The sequence below is a fragment of the Uloborus diversus genome, chromosome 6 (assembly GCF_026930045.1).
Source record: "Uloborus diversus isolate 005 chromosome 6, Udiv.v.3.1, whole genome shotgun sequence".
Taxonomy (NCBI): domain Eukaryota; kingdom Metazoa; phylum Arthropoda; class Arachnida; order Araneae; family Uloboridae; genus Uloborus; species Uloborus diversus.
This window is the reverse complement of record NC_072736.1, coordinates 113131975-113156939: the sequence shown is the minus strand read 5'-3', so window position 1 is coordinate 113156939 and position 24965 is coordinate 113131975. Positions and strand designations below refer to the sequence as shown.

The 24965-nt window shown below is 32.6% G+C and overlaps 1 protein-coding gene across 1 annotated transcript in view; it reads right to left on the bottom strand.

Annotated features, from left to right (window-relative positions):
• The window catches only part of LOC129224476 (uncharacterized), a 32706-nt gene extending 8073 nt beyond the window's left edge, over window positions 1-24633 (bottom strand). Inside the window, exons 1-7 of the mRNA XM_054858929.1 lie at window positions 24580-24633; window positions 24178-24247; window positions 12287-12444; window positions 10372-10537; window positions 7222-7334; window positions 3953-4139; window positions 1592-1728 (exon numbers count right to left, since the gene is read on the bottom strand). Of these exons, the coding sequence (XP_054714904.1) occupies window positions 1592-1728; window positions 3953-4139; window positions 7222-7334; window positions 10372-10537; window positions 12287-12435 (752 nt within the window). The 5' untranslated portion in view covers window positions 12436-12444; window positions 24178-24247; window positions 24580-24633. The remainder of the gene's footprint in view (window positions 1-1591; window positions 1729-3952; window positions 4140-7221; window positions 7335-10371; window positions 10538-12286; window positions 12445-24177; window positions 24248-24579) is intronic.
• Between the last annotated feature and the right edge of the window lie 332 nt (window positions 24634-24965).

The window sequence follows — 24965 nt, the reverse complement described above, 5'->3', positions numbered from 1 at the left end:
TTAGCGTTGGGTGCGTGCTTATGGAAGGTGCAGCGCATACATTAAATTTTTTTTCTAAGAGAATATACAGTGAAACCTGTGTAAGTTGACAACTTGCGGTGCAGTACTTTGGTGGTCAACTTAGACAGGTGGTCAACTTATGAAAGGGGAAATGTTTTTTTTTTTTCGTTTTTTGCACCAAGTATTCATTTTTTGACTAATTGACACTTACTCTTTCTGTTCAACTCATTTTTATTGTTTAACATTACTTTGAAACAAAAATTTTAAAATATTATTCAAATATTTTTAGAGATAATTTTCCCAGAATGACGTATAATGTGTTAAAAAGTTACTTATTTGATATTAATAGTTTCTAAAAATTTATAGCTATTCAAAAAAAAAGATTTTCGCTTTATTTTTTTCTAATATTCATTTATAACCATGATGATCTATTGTTCAACAAAATAATTCCTTATTGAAGTTTGGCACACTTATTAGACACTAGTTTTAGAATTTCCATATGTGTCAGCTAATTTTCTCTGGATTTTTCCCATTTCAATTAATTTTAATATTTCATACTTTTTATCAATCTCAAGTTCAACTAACTTTCTTTTTGAAGCCATTTTATGTAAAACTAGAGCACAAAGAACAACAAGATGGACTCTCATAGTTTAAAAAGGCAGTTGAAAATGAAAATGCCATATCTCTTAATCCCTAATACTGCAATGCAAGTAACTTTACTCTTTGGCACAATTCCAGAGTTGCAACAAAATATTGCAACTGGAAAAAAAATGCTTTGTACTTTTCTACTGATACCTGTTTTCATTGAACAGAGAGTACAAGGCTGGCTATCTCAAATAGAACACATATGAATATTCACAAATGAAAAATAAGTTTGGAGAATAAAAGGGTTCTTAGTAGTTTTCATATGTGGTTGAGGTTTAGGTTTAGTTATGCTGCTGTTTTATTTAGTTGGTAAAATGCTGGTCTGGCATGGAAAATATTCTTGGAAAGCTATAAAATAAATAATAATATAAAATAAAATCATTTGGTGCATTAAGTTTAAAAAAATAAACCAAGTGGTCAACTTACAAAGGGTTTTTTACAATACTCCAAACCAAATTTGGTGTACATTAGTGGTCAAGATAGAGAGGTGGTCAAGTTACAGAGGTTTTCCTTCATTATATAAGATAGGATAAATTCCGTTCCTGACAAAAGCAGTCAAGATAGACAGGTGGTCAACTTACAAAGGTGGTCAACTTTACAGGTTTTACTGTATTACGATGCGGCGCTTACACCGGGTGCGACGATTATTCCCAAAAATAAGGTAAATATTTCCCCATTTCACTTTGCCACACATTCCCCTACATTTGTTTTAAATACATGTCTGTTGAATGTGGCAATTATGATTACAAAGACAAGTCTAAACAAGGCAAAAAGTGCCACAAAATGACTTTAAATAGCTAAATTGAAATTTTGAAAACATTATAAATAAACTATTTATAATATTAGTCTATGGTAAACATTTTTAAGACCTCATTTTACCTTAGAAAGAGACATTTGCCCCTTACACACAGACACACAAAAGCAAACTATAACTTAATACTATTACCTTTCACAAGTTTCACATTCACAATAACAATTATTGTCTCCAAAAAAATCTTCGCCATAAAAGCATGTAATTTCTTCCCCGGCATCAATATCTCTCAATACTTCAACACACGCACTGTCACGACCTGTAGCTACAAACTTGATAAAGAAAACAAAAGTTTTCTTTAAATGCATAATACTTCAAAACACTCCAAGATTTGCAAGATACAGTTCAAAAAATAAATAAATAAGTAACAAACAGTCTCAAATGCAAATTAGAGATTTCTAAGAAATATTGAACAAATAATAAAAATTATACTGACATCAACCTTTATTACATGTATCCACTAAAAACTAACAAATATTTCATTTGAGATTTACATACATTGAAATTCAAAATACTTTTTTTTTATTTTCGCAAATTCAAAGGGAAAAAACAAACAAACTACTGGATACAATGCTAATCCCACCACAATAAATTTCCGAGAGCGGCTTATGCGCAGGACAGATTATTTGCAGCCTTTCACACTTTCAAATCCTTTTTTTTTTTGGTGGTGATTAACTAAATGTATATAAATACACACATTTTTAACTTTGCAAGTGCAAAATTAATTTTTGGACATTCCTATTGCTTTCTTCCCACTCCCTTCTAATGACACTAAACCATTTAAGGTCACTGAAACCTGCTTTTCAAATCAACACTACTTACTGCTTTTAGTATCTGCACTACTTACCTGCGTAAACAAGTGACCAGACCAGTTTTAAAAAAATCCTCTTCCCTCTCCTTTTGCGTGTTCGGTAAAACCTAGATTGATCTGTTTCAGTTACTTTTGGCATAATTTGCTCGCATATGTGTGAATAATGAGCGATCCTTATCTAGCTTTCAGACACTGTAATTGTTTTAACTATACCTTAAATCTTATGATACTTATTGATCTTTTTAAGTACTATTTGCATACATTAGCATCATTTTTACCTAATTTGCGGATTATCCGTGAATTTGGTTATCCCCAGTTACCGCATTGCATCTTTCTATTCCGACGATAACTGGGAGTTTACTGTACATAAATATTATAAAGTATAAGACACATGGATGCAATTAACCCCTTAAGAAACTGCATGCAAAACTAAGTGCTTGCACTAGAGATGAGTTTGGGCTCATTTTTGACAGCCCGGGTCCGCACGAGCCTGAAAATTTGTAATTGAGCCCGCCCGATATTGTGTCGGACCAAAATCCGAGCCCGCTCGAGCCCAAAGGAAACTTTCTTGTATAAAAAACCGAGCTCTCTACAGTCTGACACATAGAGGTAGGTCTGACATGATATCTCTGCTAACGAAAAATGTTATGTCAAATGTTCTTCTCAGAAGTTTCTAAATTTTCTCAAAATGCTCCATTTCAAATGCATTACTGTATTTGTTGTTGTTGTCTTATTCCTCCTGTTCTAGCCACTAGGCTAGACCAGGTCCACAAGTCCAAAAACCTTCAAAAAGTCGAACACCAGAAGAGGACTAGAATAAATGTCCTCCCTGGTAAGGCCAGCACAGTTCAACAGATGTTCGGGGGAGGCCTGTTATGAGTTGCATTTGGGACACATCAAATATAATTTTTGCACCTTATCAAAAGAAAGGCTCTCGATATGACCACTTGCAAGTCTACTAATAGCTGACTGGGTAGCTCTATCCATCATACTCTATGACATATTGCAATAGTAATCGCAAAAAACACAACAAATAAGTGGTAATTTTTTTTGGGGGGGGGGAGGGGTTAAATTTTCACATTGATTGAACTGATTTAAATGTTCCTTTCATTTTCTTACAGTAGGGAAATGAATATTTGCTTTGAATTTGTTTGGAGATTGACTATTGAATATTTTTGCTTGAGTCCGAGCCTGCCTGAGCCCAAAGCCTATTTTCGGTTCTAGAGCCCGAGCCTGCTTCAGGCCCGGGCTGAGCCCGTCTCATCTCTAGCTTGCACCTCTAAAGCACCTCTCTACTTTTTCACACAACTTCAGTCTGTTCAGTAAGTTCAAGTGTGGCATTTTTATTTCCAATATCACATCACTTTTCTTTGTAATTTCACAGCAAGAAGAAAAACTAAGCAACACAAGTCATTTAGTTGTGCAATTTATAGATGAAATTGACTTTTCTTCATATATGTATTTTTAGTTAAAGCACTACATTATTACAATATCAAGATGCAAGAAAAGTGCTTAATACTATAGTCCTTAGCCCTGGTTATTGTGTGTAACTTATAGCACAAATAGTTTAATTGTTATTCCTATACACTTATTTGTTATTTTTAAGAATATTCAAGAGCTTGCTACAAAATGATAACATAAACCTAAAGTGAAATAATTTAGAAAAGTAATTTTTCTATACATACTTTGCAATTTGGGCGACAGTCATGATTTATGAAGGCAGCGGGGCCAAGCCAAAGCTGAGCGCAATTTTTACGACATGAATACATTACACTGAAGTCATTTTTCCCAGGCTCCAATAACTCTGCTTCTTCTTTTTCAGACAATTCTGCTATGCAGCCAACGAGATACAGCATTTTATCATTTTTATACCTATTCAGGGAAAATCAAAATTTCATTGCACATAATAATAGGCTATGCAGTAGTTAAATGTAAAAATTAAAAGTTACTGCATCGTATGGAAACAAACATTTCAATTACTTATCCCTCAACTTCACAAGAAAGAACTAAGAGTTCAGAAACCGGGAAGAATTTTTTTTAGCAAATACATTTCAAAGTGATTTCAGTTTTTTCAGGGAAAAGTTGCTCTTTTTGGTATGCCCTGAGACTTAAATGCCCTCTGAGACTTCTGTTGGTCTATTTTACTTCAAAGGAAATTTCTAGTGCAAATACAGGCATCCCTTGTATAACACGGTACTTGTGCAACACATATTTTGACATTACACAGTACCAAATTTGAGATTATTATAACACGGTTTCAATATTTCATGGTATGAAACTTGAATTTAATACTTCTTGGCTTTTATTATAACACGAAAGTTATGTTTAAAAAAGGTGGAATTTCATTTTTGTTTAATACATTCCGTTAATGTTCGATTATAACTCTAATAAGTTTTTAACTTTGTTTTTATGAAACTTGGTTTTAATATAACATGGTACACATCCCTGGATTTACATTATTTCTAAGTTCCGTATAACACGGATTCGATATAACACGAAACATGGTTTTGATACAACACAATACATATTGACATGATTTTTTTGTATGTACATGATTAATTAGTGTACAAAATAAGTTAAAAAATTATTTTTTTAAAAGTCTCGTACAACACACTTTCAATGCAACACAGAATGAATTAACCGGGTGATTTTCAAATGCATTGACACATTAGGTTCGACACAATTTGAAAATTTTTGTTGTTCTAAACATTAAAACTTTCCTAGGTATAAATTCCTTACAATTTCCAGCTTTCTAACTAGGTGGTTATTTGTGAGTTTTTTTTCTTATATTTTAGAAATTAAAAAAATTGTCTTGGCAAGTCACCGTTTTTCTCATGAGTGTTACCTTTATAAACCATTCTGTGATTTCTTTGCTAAAAACAAATAATCTAAAAAATCCTGATTACCTTAAATACTTTGTAATAAGTCAAAATTTTCTAAATATTTCTTTGAGAAATTTAAGGTATTTGGATAGCTGTTTTTAACACGAGTGTTAGTTTTTTCCTAAATAAACGGTAAAGTTTACGATAAAAACACGTTAAATTAAACATTGAATGTTTCCATTGCAATTACCAAGAGTAGCTAAAAAATTTCAACATTGAAACCAATCTTTAAAGATTAAAGAAAAGTTTAATACAAATATTGAATTTTAGCCATTGTAACACTCTTGAGAGACTTAGTAACATGACTAGTTATGACATAGTAACTTTGAGACATAGTAACGATCATGAGAGTGAACTCATGAAAAAGGTTATTGCAGTTTTGGCTGTAATTCCTTCAAATGGAGTTATTTGAACACCTTTTCTTCTAAACAATGCACATGAATATCATTTGCGCAAACATTAGCTTTGTGTAAGTGGTCACTCCTCATTTTTAATAAATGTGAATTTTATTATATAAATACGAAAAAATATCTCTCTTTGATAAAGTTATGAGTTAAAGATAATACAAAATCTTAAACAATGGATCTACTCATTATTTTGGTCTCTTTTATCATGAGTGTTACTCTCTTCTCATGAATGTTACCTGTTCCAAGTAACACTCTTGAGATTAAAAGAAGAATTCATTGCTGAAATAAATTTAATCGGAGTGTGTTTTTGAAAATTTAATTAGTTCTCTCATTTCCAAAAAAAAAGAGAAAAAAAACATTACTGCCTAATTATATATTTCTATACTTAAAAAAATAGTTGAAAATAAATGGGTAACACTCATGAGATATGGTAAAAATACTCTTCACATTGAATTGTACATTTCCATATACAAATAAGGAATAAATTTATTCAGTTTTAGACTTACACATTCTAAGAAGAAACAAATATGGCTTCCCTAACACTGTTGCTAACTGCGATAAAGAAGCATTTTGCACATAAAAAATATCAATTCCCTGGGGTAACACTCATGAGTTGCGCTTAAGGACACAAACTGCATTGAAATCAATTTTAGCTGTGTTTAACTAACAAATGTTTCTTCATTAAAAAATAATGCAAAAAAATAAATAAACAAAAAAGCTGCTTGAATCCATACAAAAAAGATAAAGTTTATGTGAACTTTCCAATCAGGACAAGGAAATTTCCATTACTAGGTAACTAAAGTAATAGAAAAGGCTTATTAATTTAAAATTAATGAAACAAGGCACTGAATGCAATGAACTTAATATAAAACAATACAATATCAAAAGAATAATTTTATCAACATTAAATTGAACGGAAAAAGTCAGGACACCAAACTATCGTTTTGAAAATCAACCAACTGTGCTACACGAGGGACGTCTGTATATGTATTGAAAATAGAATACATCATTTGAATCCACCTTATTTAGTTTCTTTTTCTTTCTTACCTTTTGAGTTTAACCCTCTTTCCTAATAAATGAAAAATATCTTCCACAAAAATAGTTACTTTTTATATTAAGTGCTGGTAACAGAACATAATCCCCCCCCCCCCCATTTCTTTATCGTATTCAAGCAGAATAAAAATCATAAAATGTAAATGATATTATTGAGTAAATGATACATTTAAACATTGCTTTAAAATTTACCTATGATGAATCCAGAGTAGATTTATAGAATTGAGTGAAAATGTTTGAAAAGATAGTAACACATTAAAGCATTTGACACATAAAAATATCAAAACATAATTACAGCTCTTTACATAATTCAAAATTTTAATAACCTAAAGAAATAAAAGGTAGAAAAAAAAGTAATAAAGGTATATGTGGAATGGTTTAGAGATAGAAATCTAATTCTCTGGCATTCAATGGAGACATAAAGAGAAAAAAAAACTTGGATTAAAATCGATTTTTATGTAAATTTATAGCATTTAAAATTAAATTTAATGAAATTTAATGACTCTTTTTCACAAAAAACATTGGGAAACAACCAATAACATTAATTGGAATCAAACACTAGGAAAAATACCTATCTTGTTTTGTATCAAATTCAGAAAATTGAAAACTCACCATTTTTTGGTAGCACAAACTTTAGCTCCAACATTTCCTTCTAAAGAATATCTTTCACAAACACAGACTTTGAAACCAGAATGTTTATCAAAAACTCTAAGATACCGAAAAATCTATAATAAAATTATCAAAATTTTAAGGAGGTGAAGATAAGAATGATATTATTGGTAAAGAAAAGTGGCATATGAAAGGTTAATGTATAGAATCATTGTTACATCGTAACTAAGTAATAAATTGGTTTTCAACCGATCACCCTTTGTAAGTACAGTAGACTTCTGATTAACCAGCCTGAATTTAAGTATGAAAATCGGAAAACAAGTAGTAAAAAATTGTTCATTATTATGTAGTATGGTATAACATTGTAAAAAAAATACTAAAATCTTGAAAATATGGAATATATATATATATATATATATATATATATATATATATGTATTTTTTTTTTCACTCTAACATCAATATAATGGAATTTTCTAAATCTGATCTAAAAAAATGCAGTTCATTGACGTTTTACTTCATTTGAAAAAAATTAAAGAGACTAAAGCTCCGGGACCTGATAATATTTATCCAAAAATTTTAGTTGAATGTGCAGAGGAATTAGCAGATGTAATCGTAAATATTTTCAATGCTTCTTATAACTCGGGGACAGTGCCAGAGGACAGGAAGCTGGCTAACATTACACCGCTCTTCAAGAAAGGGTCTAAAGGGAGTGCGGGAAATTATAGACCTGTGAGTCTAACTTCGGTGGTTTGCAAAATTTTTGAAACATTGATAAAAATTAAGATAGTAAATTTTCTAGAGACTAATAATGTATTGACTAGTTTTCAGTATGGTTTCAGGAAAGGTAAATCTTGCGCAACTAATTTATTACATTTCTATGACAAAGTTACCATGGCTTTGGACAATAAGAAGCCTGTAGACGTTGTTTACATTGATTTTCAAAAAGCTTTCGATAAGGTACCGCATGTTGCTCTACTTAGCAAATTAGCTGATATAGGAATAGGAGGGAAAACTTTCATTTGGGTAAAAAACTGGCTGACCGGAAGGAAACAAAGGGTAGTTGTAAGGGGAAATTACTCTAATTGGAGTGAGGTTTTAAGCGGGGTTCCTCAAGGATCAGTATTAGGGCCTGTTTTGTTTATTGTTTTTATGAACGATATTCACAAAAATATTTCTGGGAACATGAATTGTTTTGCTGATGATGTCAAAGTTATGGGGACTGTAGAAAATGAAGAACAAGCAAATCAGCTGCAAGAGGATCTAGATCATATTACGGAGTGGGCTGATAAATGGGGTATGGCTGTTAATGTTGGGAAATGTGAAGTGCTACATTTAGGGCATGGAAATAAGTGTACAAGTTATTATTTGCAAGGTTCAGTCATTAGTCAGGCAGACAAAGTTACTGATCTGGGAGTCTTAATAAGTCAAGATTTAAAGTTTAGCCAACAGTGCAGCATTGCTAGTAACAAGGCCAATAACATGCTTGGGTTTATCAATAGATCTATTTCAAACAAATCTAAAGAAGTTCTCCTGCCCTTATATAGAAGTTTGGTAAGACTTCACTTGGAGTATGCTGTTCAGTTTTGGTCTCCTTATCTTAAGAAAGACATTAATGTATTGGAAAGAGTTCAAAGGCGAGCTACAAGGCTAATAAATGGACTTTCTCACTTAGACTATGATTCCAGGCTTAGAAGGCTAAAAATGTACAGTCTTGAGCAAAGAAGAGACCGAGGGGACATGATTCAGTTGTTTAAATTGATTAAAATGAAAGATGTTAGGGAGCTGAAGTTTAGCACTGAAAACAGGACAAGGGGTCATTGTTTTAAGCTATTTAAATCTCAGGCTAACATGGATGTTAGGAAAAATTATTTTAGCAGGGTAGTGGAACCTTGGAACAGTTTACCGGAAGAGGTGGTAATGAGCAAGGGAGTAGATAGTTTTAAAAGGGCCATTGATCTTCACTGGGGATTGTAAATTGATTAGGACCAGTCTAGCTGGGCCCAGAGCCTGTTGCTGGTCGTAACTTTTGTATTTGTATTTGTATTGTATAAACCAGTCTCTCTCACAGGTAAATAATAAATTTTTCAGAACGAAATGTGTATGTCCATTGGAAAACAATATCATTCTGTAGCAAAGTAAGTTTAAGAAAATATTTCCCTTTTTTAATTAAATTTAAAATAAAATCTGAATATAATTATTAGTATCTAATTGACTTTGCAGATACAGCTAGCAAGCCACAGAACAAGCAAAAACACATTTTAAGCATTAATTTTTTTTTTAAAAAAACATTGAAATTACTTTTCAAAGTGTTAAACATATATTTTTAAATGATAATGAACAATATTAAGTAGCATAATTTTTGCATTAACACTACACTCAAAAATTATTTTACTGAGCAAACATATAGATAAATCCCAAAAAACATGGACATTAATTATAAGGCAAGTTAAGTTAACTGAAAAATGATTTATATGGTACTAAAATTAAAAGAACATAAAATCTCTAGTCCTTATGACATGCATTATTTGACAAAAAATGCCTTGTTTCAACAGCACTAATGCACTTCCAATCTTCACACTACACATTTCCTGGCACATTAGAAACATGCTTCATACTGTGAATTCATTCATATTTGTCCTCTCTAACCAAAGCCAAAATTTGGCCAAACACTTTATGATCACCCTGCAGTTTTAAACTTGAGCCAGCATTGGTATTCAGTTCTTTTCTCAATTAATTTAGAAAAAATGAATGTATCAGAACTAACCACTAATTTTCCAAATATTTCTCATCTTTGTTCAAATATTCTCAGAATTGATATGCGAGTCTTATTTAGCGATTTCTACTCCTTTTAAAGTTTCCTTTAAATTGGATGAGGCTTATAATACAAAATGAAACATGGTAACTTAGATTTAACATAATTTAAGATAACTTACATGTTCCTGAAAAGTACTTTGCTGATGAGGATGGAGTGCATGAATCTAGGAAACCAGTCTCAAGCAGTTTTATCTTTGTTTAAATAAACTCAGAATTGATATGTGAGTCTTATTTAGCTATTTCTACTCCTTTTAAAGTTTCCTTTAATTTTGATGAGGCATATAATACAAAATGAAACATGGTAACTTAGATTTAACATAATTGAAGATAACTTACATGTTCCCGAAAAGTACTTTGCTGATGAGGAGTTTTGGAGTGCATGTATCTAGGAAACCAGTCCCAAGCAGTTAAAACTTTGTAAGCCTTGTCATAATTCTGATGTTTTATGAAATTCATTATGCCTTGATGAAGCTTCCCTTTGTCCACAACAAAAGACGTAAAACTGTAAGCAAAACAAATGTACTGAAAATTAAGCTGTGAGCACTTCAAAAAAAAAAAAAAAAGACATATGAATCTCTACAATGATCCACTTTCATGTAGATCACAGAAATCAGTTTTAACTTTTTTCAAATGAGATAAAGATTTCTGAAATGGATTCTCACAAAGGATGCAATCTTTAACTGAATTCCACACCTTATAGCAAGAAACCAATAAGACCTCATTTGGTACACACTGTTCAGTTTTTGTCTGTCAATTTCAAGAAATATATCTCTTCATTAGAAAGTGTTCAAAGGAGGGCTACTAGGCTAGCAACGGGACTTTCAGATTTGGAAAATGAAGCCAGACTTAAAAAGTTTAATAGACGTGATCACATGAAGCTCTTCTGATGTGCTTAGAACCCACTTATCACCACATTTTGGGTTTTCACTGGTAAAATATGGATTTGCTTACTTCTGCTTCCAACTGGTTTTCCAGATACAGTTTGCAATCTTGTTTCAAGCATAGGTAAAACCAGTTTACAAGACCTCACTGCTTTTTACGTGTGAACAGGTAAATTCACAACTGCTTTTTTTTTCCAAGCAGGAGTGGGATATTTGAGTTTAAAAGTACCTTGTGAATGTGGCTAATATGCATAGACAAGCAAAGGAGAGTCAGAGAGGACAAGATTCAGTTGTTTAACTTTATCAAAATGAAAGATGTTGATAGATAAGAATTTGTCATTTAAAGCAGGTCAAGAGTACAGTGTTTTAAAATCTTTAAATCTTAGGATAATCTGGAAATTAGGGAAAATCACTACTTCAGTACGGTGGTTGGCACTTCGAGCAACTTACTGGCAGAAGCTTTAGTGAGCAAGGGGTTAGGTAGCTTAAGAGCTCCATTATTAGACTTAATAATGGGCCTTAACAAAATCTTTTCAACAGGATCCTGAGATATATGGAAACAGTACATAAAAAATAGAAAACACACACACACAAAGAAAAAAAAACTTTTAAAAATTAGTTTATCCAAAACTCAACTTTTACAATGCATAAACCAAGTAAAAAATAGGTTTGTATGCTAAATTTTATGCTTTTAGTGCTTGATTTTTGCTAAGAACAAAAGTTAAATTATATTGGTTGTTTACTAATTGAAAGTGAAGCCCAGGGGATCACTGGTAGCACTTCGACACCACTGGCCTAGGTTGGGTACAGTCAATCCAGCCTTTCATATCTTCAGTGGGTCGATAAAATGAGTACCAAGCGTGTTTGGGAACTATACCCTGGGGGTTCTGTGTTCGGTTGACCACCTAACTTGAACATCTGCCCTACTCTCCAGAGCCTTCGGTCACAAAAACTGAGGTGGGCACAGTAGGCCTTGCCTTCATGGGTTGTTGTGCCATTGAGTTCAATTTTAGTTTAGTTGACAATTTAAAGTTGTAAAATTACAAATAACAGTAAGGGAGTTATTTAGTCTTTGTAATGAAGCTGTTAAAGCCCAACTCATTATATTTTCCCCAACTTTAGAGACTCAAATCACTGTGAAAGGTTCAAAGATCATTGTTGGAGAGATAACTAAGCTTCTGTGATTAGATTTGAACTACACATTGACTAAAAATTGTTTAAATTTGCGAACAGAAAGGGTCAAACTGTGAAAAATTACTAAAATGTATGGCAAGTTTGGATATTATAGATAACTAGATATTTGAAAAAGATAAAAAAAGGTTCTATTAAAGAAAGTGCTACCTCTTTAGTTTCAAACTAAAATTAATTACCATATATTCATTTTATGTGCTGTAAAACCAAGGTAAGGATCTAAAACCAGAGTAGTGGCTAAATCATCATTTTCGCAAAGTTCCTTAGCAGTCATTCCAGTTGATGGAGTGTAACGGGAATGATGCCTACTTCCGACTTCCACCAACATCTTGAAATCCTATAAAAATTCAAACTATCAGTTACATTGAAAACATGCATTTACGTAGGCTTGCCAGAAATCCCGGTTTGACTGGAACAGTCCCGGTGACCCAGTCTGTTTACTTCATGCCCCAGTAAAAGATAAATTTGAATATAAATTTGATTACAGATGATCACGAAAGTCTAAAAATAATTAACTGTGAAGGATTAACCTCTGAGACAGACTGACGTAAGTTCAAAAATTGTGATTTTCTGTTTATTAGTGCATTGTATGTAGGATCCTAGTCCACATCGAGCCATGTAAACATAATTTGAAAAAAAAAAAAAAAAAAAAAAAAAAATATATATATATATATATATATATATATATTTAACAGTGTTAAAAGATCATGATTCCTAGCCTTTGCATGGACCAGACAAATGTTTTTCCTGTCTCTGATAAAGTAGCAATTATGTAACTTAAGTTAGTCTGGCTCTGAAGTACAGATTTATGACATTGAGCAGTAAAATTAATATCGGAATAACCTGTGAGGATTTTTACAGCAATATTAAAAACTAAAAATACTTTCTAAAAAAGTCCTAGCCGATGCAAAGAACATGTAAATATTGTTCAATTTTTTATTCCTCATTCAAAATTTTTATTCACACATGACGGAAATAAATGTTAAAATATGTCTGCTTGCATCATGTATTATTTATTAACCCTGGTTTAGGCTCATAATAAGTAACCATTTATTAATAGCATTCAAAAGGAACTACCCTCTAAAACATTCTAAACACCAACCAGAGTTGTGTACCCTTTTGAATACTCTTTACACTAGAGGGGAAGGAATGAGGGATGAGTATTCTGGTGTCCCAATCGAACGGTTCTGAAATCTGTCAAGCCTACATTTAAGAATCATAACTGAAATGGGAAAAGTGCCGTGGTGAGCAAGCAATAAAAGCGCTTGATGGACACTCATACTAAAATTCATTTTAATTTCCCCCCTGACTCCTTGGATCTTTTTACTGTTTCAGAGCAACAAATGTGTTAAAACACTCTCATAGTTATTGGAGACTGCAATATTGCTTGCCATAGAATGCTTGAGTTCATCAATATAAAGTCGGGCCCCGGTTTTACGAATTCACTGAGACCAAAACTTTTATGTGCTAAATCAGGATTATTCGTAATATCAGAGTGCTGAATTAAAAAAACAAAAAAAACGCACTTACCTTACCTAAAACCCCTAATAAGCAACTGCTCAAAAATATCAATGATTAGAAAGTGTACACTTTTTATTCAGCATTTCATGACTTATTGGTTACACGATTGGTAATTTGAAGTTTTAAAGTACTGAGTAATAGATGTTTGACAATCTCCTTGAAACTTGACTCGAAATAGTTCTCTTTTGACTTTGCTGAGAAGAAAATACTGTGTCTTTTGCAGCCTGCTGCATGAGATATGTTTTTTGTTTCCTGGCTATCTAAAGTATTTGAATGAGCATGAAAAAATAAGATTTTAATGGGAGTTTCACTATATCGCTTTTTGCATCAGAATCAATATTCATTGTTTGCCCCCTCCCCCTCCCCCATTAAAAACAACAGATTCCAAAAAAAGTATTTTTCTGCTTCAGATAATATGGATGTAACATTTGGAAAACAATCCAATATTTCCTACCTCAAATTAACGAAAAAAGTTTTTTTTCAGCTGTTAAAATAATTCGTTATTTTGGGGTTTATTATTCAGAAAATAGGGGTTTGCCTGCCTTATAGTCGGGAAAAAAGAAAATTAGCTAAATCACGGAACTCGTTAAATAGAGGTTTGTTAAATCAGAATCAGACTGTATCTATTTCAAACAACTTTTGCATTTGTATAGAAGTCTGGTAAGACCTCATTTATAGTATGTTCAGTTTTGGTCTCTTTATTTCAAGAGCGATATTTCTTAATTGGAAGGAGTTCAAAGAAAGGCTAGCAGGCTAATAAAGAGATTTTCAGCTTTAAATTAAGACGCTAGACTTTTTTAATATGTATAGCCTGGAGCAAAGGAGTCAGAGGAGACATGATTTAGTTGCTTAAATTTCTTAAAATGAAAGATGTTAATAGGTTAAATTTTTGCACAGAAAGCAGGATGAGATGTCATTGTTGCAAGCTATTTAAATATCAGGCCTAACATGGAAATTAGGAAAAACTATTACTTTAGTAAGAGGGTCTTAAGCACTTGGAACAGCTTACCCGAAAAATTTATAATGAGCAACGGGATAGACAGCTTTAAGTGGGACATTGATCTTCATTGAGGACTAATTAACTGGCTGCAACCAGCCTAGTTGGACCCAGAGCCTGTTGCCGGTCCTTATATTTGTAATTGTATTACTTTCACTGATATACTATAACTTTATCACTGAAAATTGGGGTTCATTATGTTAGTTGAAGTTATAAATGTTTAAACAAACCCTTTTTAAATAAAAGGAGTTCGAAACAATAAATAATATAAACAGAAAGTTAAATCTCAATTTGCAAAAAAACTGAGCATGTGTTTCTGGGTCATAACGAACCTCTTTTTCAACGCAAAAGAGGTGATCTTATAGATGAAAGGACATTTAATGTTGAATGCCCCCCTTTTAATGCTGCACAAATGTGTTTTTGGGAGGGAGAGCTCCTAAATCTCTATTTCCCTCCCATAACATCCTCAAAAAAAAAATAAATAAACAAAAAATAAATAAATAAATAAATAAATAAAATAAGAAATAAAAATTGTGTTTAAAAAGCTTTATTGTCAGATAAGAAAAACCTTTGTGCAAAAAAGTTAAAAGAAAAGATAACAACTTGAAGTTGCAAACATTTTCTGAGAATTACAGACTTCTGATTTGGGGATACAAGGATAAGGAATTCCTTTTTCAATACAAGAAGAGAGCTAATGGATGAAAAGACATCCGACAAAAACAATGCGGTAGAACAGCAAATAGCTTCAAAAGTAAAAACGTGGAATTAACAGAACCCCAATGAAAAAACTGAACAATAAAGAGCCAGTGATAATTCAAACAAGATGTTCAAAAGCTTTCTCACATGTACAAAACCTACACAAGAAAGAATTAGCTTGACATAAAGTGAAGCCGATTCTGTAAAAATGAAAAAGAAAATTTCTATAACTGTGAACCATTGAGGTAAGAAGAAAAAAAGGCAGAATGAAAGAAAAAACACAAGCATTCGAGAAAGAACAGTAAAGACAAATAGAAAAAATCAAAAATGCTAACTGCACAAAAACTAAAGAAAATTTCTTATGCAAGAATTAATGAGGCAGAAAAAAAGGACAAAATTATATGAATGAAAGCCACATTGCAGGAAAATATGAAATAGCTTCAAGATCCTTAATTAAATTAAAACTATTCCTCAAAATATGGAAAGATCCTTGAAAATCAAGATCTGAAGAATTGGGGCATTTTTGGACAATCCTAATCCTCAACAATGAAACTCGCGCCAGGGCATGATAATTTGCTAATATGTTTTAGTAATGTTTAACATGCAGGGAAAGGCTTTACTTCGACAAGGCTGAACTCGATCCAGTAACTTAGCTGTTTTACCTGGTAGCACAGTCATTTTAAAGGAATGAAGAATCAAAAAAGTGGTGGAAAATTAATGCTATCCACTGGAGTTTAGGGTTCATCACTGGAGTTAGGGTTAAAATTTCAACTATCAAAATATCACCAAACAGGCAATTGCTTCGTTCAAATGTAGAAGAGTAGAAGCAATTTTCATCTGTCATACCTTGACGGCAACTTTCTAGTATATATATAACAGACAAAATCACTGATCGATTATTGCTCTGATGTCACCAACAATGAAACTTGCGACAGTGCACGTGAGAGGGTATTTTTTCCTTGTTGGAGCAGCTAAAGTCTATAATTTGGTTTAAAAAGGTAGTGGTCATACATTTCACTCTGATTTCATTCATAATTTGCTTCTTAGACATGAAACAGTTAACATTTTACAATATTTTCTAATGAGTACCAACAAAATCCTATCTCGAAAGATAATGGATGACGAAGGAAAAGAAATCAAGATGGTTAGCAAGGCAAAGCCAAGGTGTCCATGGACAGAATTTGCCAAAAAAAAATTAACCTCTTGTAGAAGATAATAATTTCGAAAAAGAAATCCTTAGAAAATTTCAATGTTTGATAAGTTGCTTATTTTACGGTTTTATGAATGTATTCCTATTCTGTATTAGGTCATAACATAATTTTGCTTAAAAAAGTTGATATTTATTTACCAGCGCTATAAGAGCATGAGTATCAATCTTCCTATGCAGTAAATAAATGTTTTTATTCATTCCTGAAAAGTAGTGGAAATATGATTTATATTAGTCAGACTTTGAGGCACATATTTATTTGAACATTACAAATTTTAAGGCCAATCACTGCGACAAAAAGGCAAATAGCCCGTCATACAATGACGGGTTATTTTGTAGTTTCATAAGAATTAAAGTCGAAAGAATGATTCAAATACTGCAAGAGCAATGCCAGATTTATTTAATGGATGCCTTTTCACATAATGTTGATGCTCTTTCAAGCAAAATTTCAAACCAAACCTAGTTTGTATTTATAGGAAAGCTGCAATTAATTTTATAAATTTCACAACACATAAGAGGATAAGCATAATCTTTAAGAGAAACAAAAGAAAGTTCATTAAAAGGAGCAAACACCACTTGGAATTGGAAAGACTAAAGAATCTTATAAACTTGCAAAATATTTAGTCTCTGTTTTTCCTTCTCTTAGAATTCCATTTAAGGCTTCTTTTCTTCCCTACAAAATTTTCAAGTTTGTAGTCTTAAAAATGCATTTTAGATGAACTTGAGAATAATGTTGAAATGTTGAGAATAATGGGAGAAGTGGTTCATAAGAGCTCCGACGTTCATGCTTCAAAACTGAAACATTACTATCTTTGGCCTAGAGAATGTTAGGGGTTGAAGAGGTTCGGGGGTTCACCACCAGAAGTTTTCTAACTTGAACTCTTAAGGGGTTATAGTACCTCAAAAATGATGAAACGATCAAACAAATTTTTATTGCTTATTTCCAAAACAAAAAACTATTCTGAACACAGGGTAAAAGTTTCAATGCTTTAGTTCAAATATTTAAAAAGTTATGAGTGGTTTTAAGCCATGCTCCTTATATGTTCTTATGCAAAAGAAAAACTTCAAAATTGCTTTTTCTCGATGATGTTTTTTTTCGTGTTTTCATATCATTAGAATCCCTAGGGATTTTTTTCTATTAAAGATACAGCTTTAAAGTAATACTTTTTGCAGTTGGGATAACATATTTGACAAAACTGGGCATTGGATAAGCATTTTATAAATTACTCTAATGTTTAGAGCATATTAAACCATTAAAAAACAATTTTTTTTAAAAAAAACTTGGCTTTTTTACATAATTAATCACAGAAAATTTTCGAATGAACTCATAAGCAAATGAATGCACAGATTTTTAGAAATGATTATAGTGATCGTCAGAGTCAGATAAAAATATAAAGTATCTGCACATGCAACTCAAAAGTATCTGCAAGCTAATAATTGTCTAACATGTTTTTAAAAAAAATGGGGAAGGAGGGGGGTCGGATTAGAAAGAAAAAGAAACATTTTTACTCACAAGAAATTTCTTCATTTTGTAAAAGTTCGTTATCTAAAACAACGTTATAAAGCACAAAATTGCAAATAATTGCAGGTATATGCTTTGAGGTTACAAGGAACTAATTTTCATGACATTATATGAGCCTATGTATGCAAAGACCTATGTTAAATTTCAAAATTTTAAAACTAAGCTTCTTTTAGCCGATATCTTTGCATTCGTAAGCTCACATAATTTTGGGTATTATATCTCCACTGCAGATCATACATTGGTGGGACCTTTCTCTTCTTAGTCTGTCAAGTCAAGAAATTAATAGGATACCCATATTTCTGAGAACAAAGGAAAAACTAGCAATTCGCTGCTTCTTGGAAATGCTCTGCTGAAGGAGTGGGCAAAAACAAGTGCAACAAATTTAGTAGCAAGAGTGAAGAAGAGAGATGCCACTTGGAGCAAGTTCCCCATCTGCCTCCTTAGGTCCCTTAATAGCCCAATGTACACAAGGATTCCAAAATTTTTACCGCATTTGGCGCCGTGGCACTTACGAGCAAAAAATGCTTATAAACTGCCGATGTGGCGAATACAGCAGGTGCATCGTTGCTGTAATCGTAATTACGTTTTGTCAGAGGATTATAATTGTAATCATGTAATCCCCTTTTTTTGTGCTCATAATCATAATCGATTACATTCCCTTGTAATTGACTCCAAACCTGATACACATACATAACACCTACTGAGAAGGAACATTGGGCATCATTGAAAACAATTCTAAAAAAGAAAATAAGAAAAAAATTTACAATGCAGCCTCTTATTTGTTGAATCAATTAATCAAAATGTTCAAAAAAATTCTTTTTGGAGGTCACAATGACCTCTAGTGACTTCCCATGTGTGTGACCCGGGGCAGGGGGGCACATTTTCTTTAGTTCGCCAGGGGTGCTAGACCCCATTGTTGCGTTACGTATAAACGCATTTTTAAAAACCCCATACTTATGTCCGCAGAGCTCTCATAACAAAAATTTGGTTGTTTTGCCATCTTTCTTTCGGTGAGCCATCAGGTTGCTAAGACTTTTAAGCATTTCTAATTCCAGAGGGTGTTCACTCCTATTAATGAACTGTGTTCTCTTCTCTGAAACATTCTGTTTGTCCTCTTCATTGCTCCGGAGTTCATAAAATTAACTGTAATAGTAGTCTTTCCTATATAGGACAAACTATGCATGCTTTAAATTTTGCTTGGAGGAGCATCAAAATTATGACAAAAAACAACAACCAAAAAAATTTAGTATTGTCTAACATTGCTGAGATTCAAATCATCCTTTTGATTTTAACTCACAAAAATATTTAAAAATGCTCTGATTCCTTGGATTTTGATTTTTGGGAACCTTTCCATAATTTGAGGTTTAGTTCCAACTTAATTAGCAGTCTTACAGCTATTCTGTATTTTTCTGCAGTTTGGCTTCCATTTTTATAATTGTGTCCTTTATTTTTCATCCAAATTAATCAATTAAGCATAATTCATTTTTAACCAAACAAGGGAAGAAAAAATTATAAACCCGTTAAGAACCAATAAGAATGCAAACTGTGTTCAAAGCTGGTTTCACAGGTACAAATCATATCCACAAAAGAACTTGATTTGCATAAAGGCAAAGCCAAAGCAAAAAAGGCAATTTTCACAACTGTGAACCGCTGAAAAAAGAAGAAATAAAAAGGTAGACTGAAGGGAAAAACATAGGAAAACAAACAGAACACAAAACTTTAAAACAGAAAAAAAAAAGCTCTAGAAAAGTTAATTAGTAGAAAAAAGGAACAAAATGCCGACTACATTGCACAAACAAAAGAAGTTAAAAATCTGTCTTTTGTTTTTTCTTTTATCAGCAGTTCACACTTTGAAATTGGTCTTTGTTGCTTTAGCTTTATCTTTCTGCCAATCTAATTCCTTTTTACATATGATTTGTACCGTTGAAAAAGCTTTTGAATTGTGTTTACATTCCCATTGGTTCTTCATAGGTTTCTCTTAGTTTGGTTAATAGAGTGCTATTTTTTACTTTTGAAGTTGTTTGCTGTTCTACCTCGTTTTTCATCCATAAACTCACCTTTCTGTATTAAAAAAGGTTTTTTTTTTTTGTAACCCCGAAACACCTGTCAGCTGTTCTCTGCAAAATAATGTGATTTAACCTTGTTAACCCTTGTAGCACAGACGGTTGCGGAACTGCTGGCCAACCGTGGCAGCAGCCAGCGGGAATGCATGGGGAGAGTTGGGGAATGTCCTGGGTTAGCACTGCAACAATGAGCCAACAATGGCTCAGTCGCTTCTGCACTCTTAGGTCTACCAAGAATAATTTAGAAAGCCCAACTATTTCTGAAGTACATTGGGATAACCAAAAAAAAAAAACACTTCTGCCATTTCAAAATAGTTTTTTCTTTGTATACTCTAAAAGTCATAACTAAAAGTTATCTGAGTGTTTTCATTACTCTTTGTAATATTTTACAGTAACAGGTGAAGGTGAGAGGGGAAGGCTGGTACAGGAGGCGAAAGCAACTGGGCCGGTCTTTCCCCAGAAGGTCGGAAAAACCAAATATCTTTGGTTGGAGGTTTCAACTCCTTCCCCTGCACAAACTGTTGCAACTTTTAAGAGCAAGGACAGGTCACACACAGTTCTATGCTCAAGCAGGGAGTATGTTTATGATGACTGTTGTGAGAGAAACCTTCCCTTCGGAGAAGTTATCTCACAATGACATTGAATGTATTCAGCTGGTCATTCTAAGTGCAGTCCTGATTCTTTCTGAGGATCACATGCCAAAAATGCAAAAGGCTTCTTAATAAAAATAGTATTAGGAAGGCTTTTAGTCTTTTTATTGGTCACTGCACCTTAAAGCGGCAGGTTGTTTTAATGGGTGTCAATGAGGATCCAACTTTCTGGGGTTGCCTCTTTCTTGAGGAAACTTTCTCACATCATGTGTGATTTTGAAATATTTCTTGCCTATAGGTTTGAACACCATGGTCATCATTTGCTTGAACTGTAGCTGATTCATAACATTCCTATTAGGTGTTTGTTGAATTTTGCTTCAGCTTTTGTTCTGTTTTAAGACTTCTGTTTGGGGACTAGTACAATAGACCTCTAGTTGCAGTGCTTGGTTTGATTGAACCCTCCTTTCGCTCATTTCATTCTGGACACCTCAGGGAGTTTTTTTTAAATAAAAGTCCAAAAGACGAAATTTATTCGACCTTGAATAATGATGAATGATTAATTGAGAGGGCGTTTCTCGGAGGTTACGTTGGGAGCACTCTCATGGTTTTTCGAAAATGCAGTCCTAAATGCTCAGGTGTAAGCCATCTTTAATGACGTTAGGGTAAGGAATGGGGTTTGAGAACGTTTTACCGGGGATTTTTTCGAAACTTAAGTTTGGAAAACTTACTTCCAGGCCAGCTTTGGGGATGTAAAAAGAAGGGTTTGGAGTTCCCCACTCTTCAGTTCGGCTACGTCCATCCTATCTTTATTGTAAATTTTAATTATTGATAAACATATTGTGGTAATATTTTCTTCCAATTTTCCTTTGCCAAACAGGATTATTTGCTTGGATTTTCCATGGTAAAATTTTCAATTTTGCACCCAATATTTTATTTTCTTGCAATATAAGAGTTTGCGGCCTTAGAAAAAGGATTTTACCATTTTGAACGGATGAGATAATTTTCTGCATTAGGTCTCTATTCCACTTCATTTTATTTTAAATATGCCATCTGTATCTCTTGATCAAGCTTGGATTTACTTACTATTTTTACATTCAAACATTTAGAATTTTTGGTGTGAGTCTTCATTACAATACTTCGAATCTCTCTTTGCATTTAACTGTTTTTTTTTTCTCTCTATTTCAAATTTATTTCGGCGACCCATATATTTTGCTCCATTTAGCAATGATTTTCAGGACAATACTTTTCATCAAAAAAAAAAAAAAAAAAAGCAAAAAACAAATGGGAGTGTTTGGGCGACCCCTATCCTATGAGCTGCTCTAATGAAGCTGTCCTATTTATTTATTTATGTTTTTTTTTTAAACTGAAGATTCATGAAGCATGGTTTTGTACAACCAGGGCCGCCAAGAAACAAGGAGTGCACCATATTAGTTTTGTCGCCGGTCCTCCCTCCCATTACGCTAATTTTATTCTATGCACAATACTTTAATTTGAGCCAAGCCCATAGTTTCCAACTAGAAAGACATACCCACTCTGCAGCCTAGTGAAGAGTGTACTGTACTGAATACTTTTTTATGCTTTAATAAAAATGTTTAAAGCGCACATTTCCGAGGCACTTACTTAGATACTCTTAATGAAAGAAAATCATGGATGTTCCTAAATTGTATTTTAAAATTTCATTTTCTATTCAAATTTTACAGAAAAAATACTTTTGTCACTATTGTTTCAATTGTTCATTTATAATTACTATAGTAATTTTTTAAAACAACAAAGGGTTTCCCTTTTTCTTCATTAGTTGCATCGCTAAAATGAAACTGACAGCCCCACTTCTGAAAAACCTTGGGGGGGGGGGGGAGGTAGCACCCCCTCCCCCTTGGCGACAGCCCTGAAGAGTACATGAAAAAAGTATTATTAATGGATCTATTTCTTGTTGAATGAGTTTAAATATTTTTTCATTCCAAAATTCAAAAATTTCATGTTCTGGAAAAAAAACCCTTCTGGAAAAAAAAAACCATCCCCTCCCCCTCAAAAAATTTGATGGCCCTTAACTTGCGCCATAATCCTTTCCGGTGGGCACCCCTGGTGGTGTTGGTGCTCAAACCACTCATTCACAATATTTGTTATGGTTAAGAGCATCCTGCAATTTAGTAAGTGAAAAGAAATGGCAACAAATAATGTAGAAGAAAAAATGTTACTATTCTTTTTCTGAATGACCAGAATGAAACTATTGAAGTAATTTCAGTTATTTTGGGATTAACTAAAAATCTGGGGTCCTAAGCCAGGCCTAGTTGGTCTATTCAGTAATCAGGCCCTAGGGATCACAAACATAACAAAGTAAACAATAAGCAAGGAAAGGATGGTAAAAGATGTGGGTGAATATGAAATGAATAAATACCTTTGTGCAACAAAGTAACAATAGTAAACCACAGGAACAAGCACAAATTAGCTAACAGATTGCAGACACCTGATTCAGGGTTTATCCTACAGCTCACACCTTGTTGCATTGAAAAAGGGGCTCCTTGAAGCACTGAAACACATGTCTGCAATCTGTTTGCTAATTTGAGCTTGATTACGTTGTTTATTATTGTTAGATTATTAAGATGTGGGTGAAGTCAGGAAAATTTCAGGTGATTCAGTCAAACTTCACAGGAGTCTAGCTCCGCAATCCTTAACTGATTATACAATATTCATAACATTATAAAATATCCAGTTTATACAATTTGAATCACTCATTTGAATCATAGAGGAAGGATCATAGAGGATCATAATTACATGAATCGCATGTATATAAGCAAATAAACTTGAAAGCATTGCAGCAATGATTTAAAAAATGTTACTGCAACTTTAAATGATAATGTATAAACATCATCACCCTAAAATAAATATTTACCAATGATCTTCTTGATTTTAAAATTCAACAGATTAAAAAAAAGGAAAAGGTGAGGGGAAGGGAAAAATTGAGAGAAATATGACATTTTATAGAACACTACAAATTAAAAACATTGCTAAGTATTTTCTTTGTTAATTTAGATTAACATGAAGTACATGATAAATATTAAACTAAAAAAGTAGTAAATCAAGAAGAATAAAAATTATCGTGTGCGTTACAAAAGTTTTCAAAAATATCTGTTTGAGAAAGCTAATATTAATTATTAACAATCATTTAAATGTCAAAACAAGTTAAAAATTAAAAGATAAAAAGTTAATTGCACTAAAAATTCAAATGATGGCACGTTAAAAATGATATAAACAAACGCTTGAAATTTGAAATTGATGAATAAAACGCCGTCCAAACATCGAATCAAAAAACAAACAATACCTACAAAATACCATTGTTTTACGGTGACACACAATGACGTATACAATATAACAAACAAACATTTAAAAAGCAGATCATTTAATGTTACAAAACCATACCACTAAAATAATGAATCTTAATTGTAATAGAGTAACTTAGCGTCGCTGTACACATACCTTAATGTTTCAGCATTCACAATCAGATTGGTTTATACTCCATATAAATGCTTCATATTACGTACTAGTCCTAAAATATAAATTTAAAGACATTAATAAGATTTTTACACACGTATGCAACAAACAGAAAAGATAATTTAGCGTTTTCAATTGAATTTTATAGCATAAAAATACCAAAACATTTCCGAGAAATAAGTGATAAACAGAGCATTTAAAGGTCCCCAGCGTCTCACAGTCCATAGTATTTATCTAAAACACCTACTATTACAGCTTTAACTTGCTTTAAAAACAACTAGAGAGTACCAAGTAGTATTTTATACATTCAATAATGATTACAAACAACAATCAACCCAAATAATATATTGTTATTAATGTTAGATTTGAGTAAAACCATCTGGATACCTCTCATTTAAAGAGAAGACATTGGCAGATATGCAATTTAACGTGATGCGGCAGACGATTAAAATTTGAAATCATATAGAAATAATAGCGTTTTATCAGCATTACAGTAAAAATACAGTGTATTAAGTGTAAAAAATTATATAAATATTATATTAATCAAACTCAAAGGAGCATAGCTTGCTCCCACAGTAGTAGTTCAAGGAACTCGATTGGCAACGGCTGCCTTTAATTCTAAAACATTGCCAGATTCTGTTTTGTTCAACGTGGACAATATGGCCATTTAAAAGGGGATTAAAAACTTTTTAAAAGTTTAAAAAGAAAAATTATTTACTTTCTAGGCTCTGAGAATCGAATATGAAAGCGAATTCTATTATCTCGGATTAGTC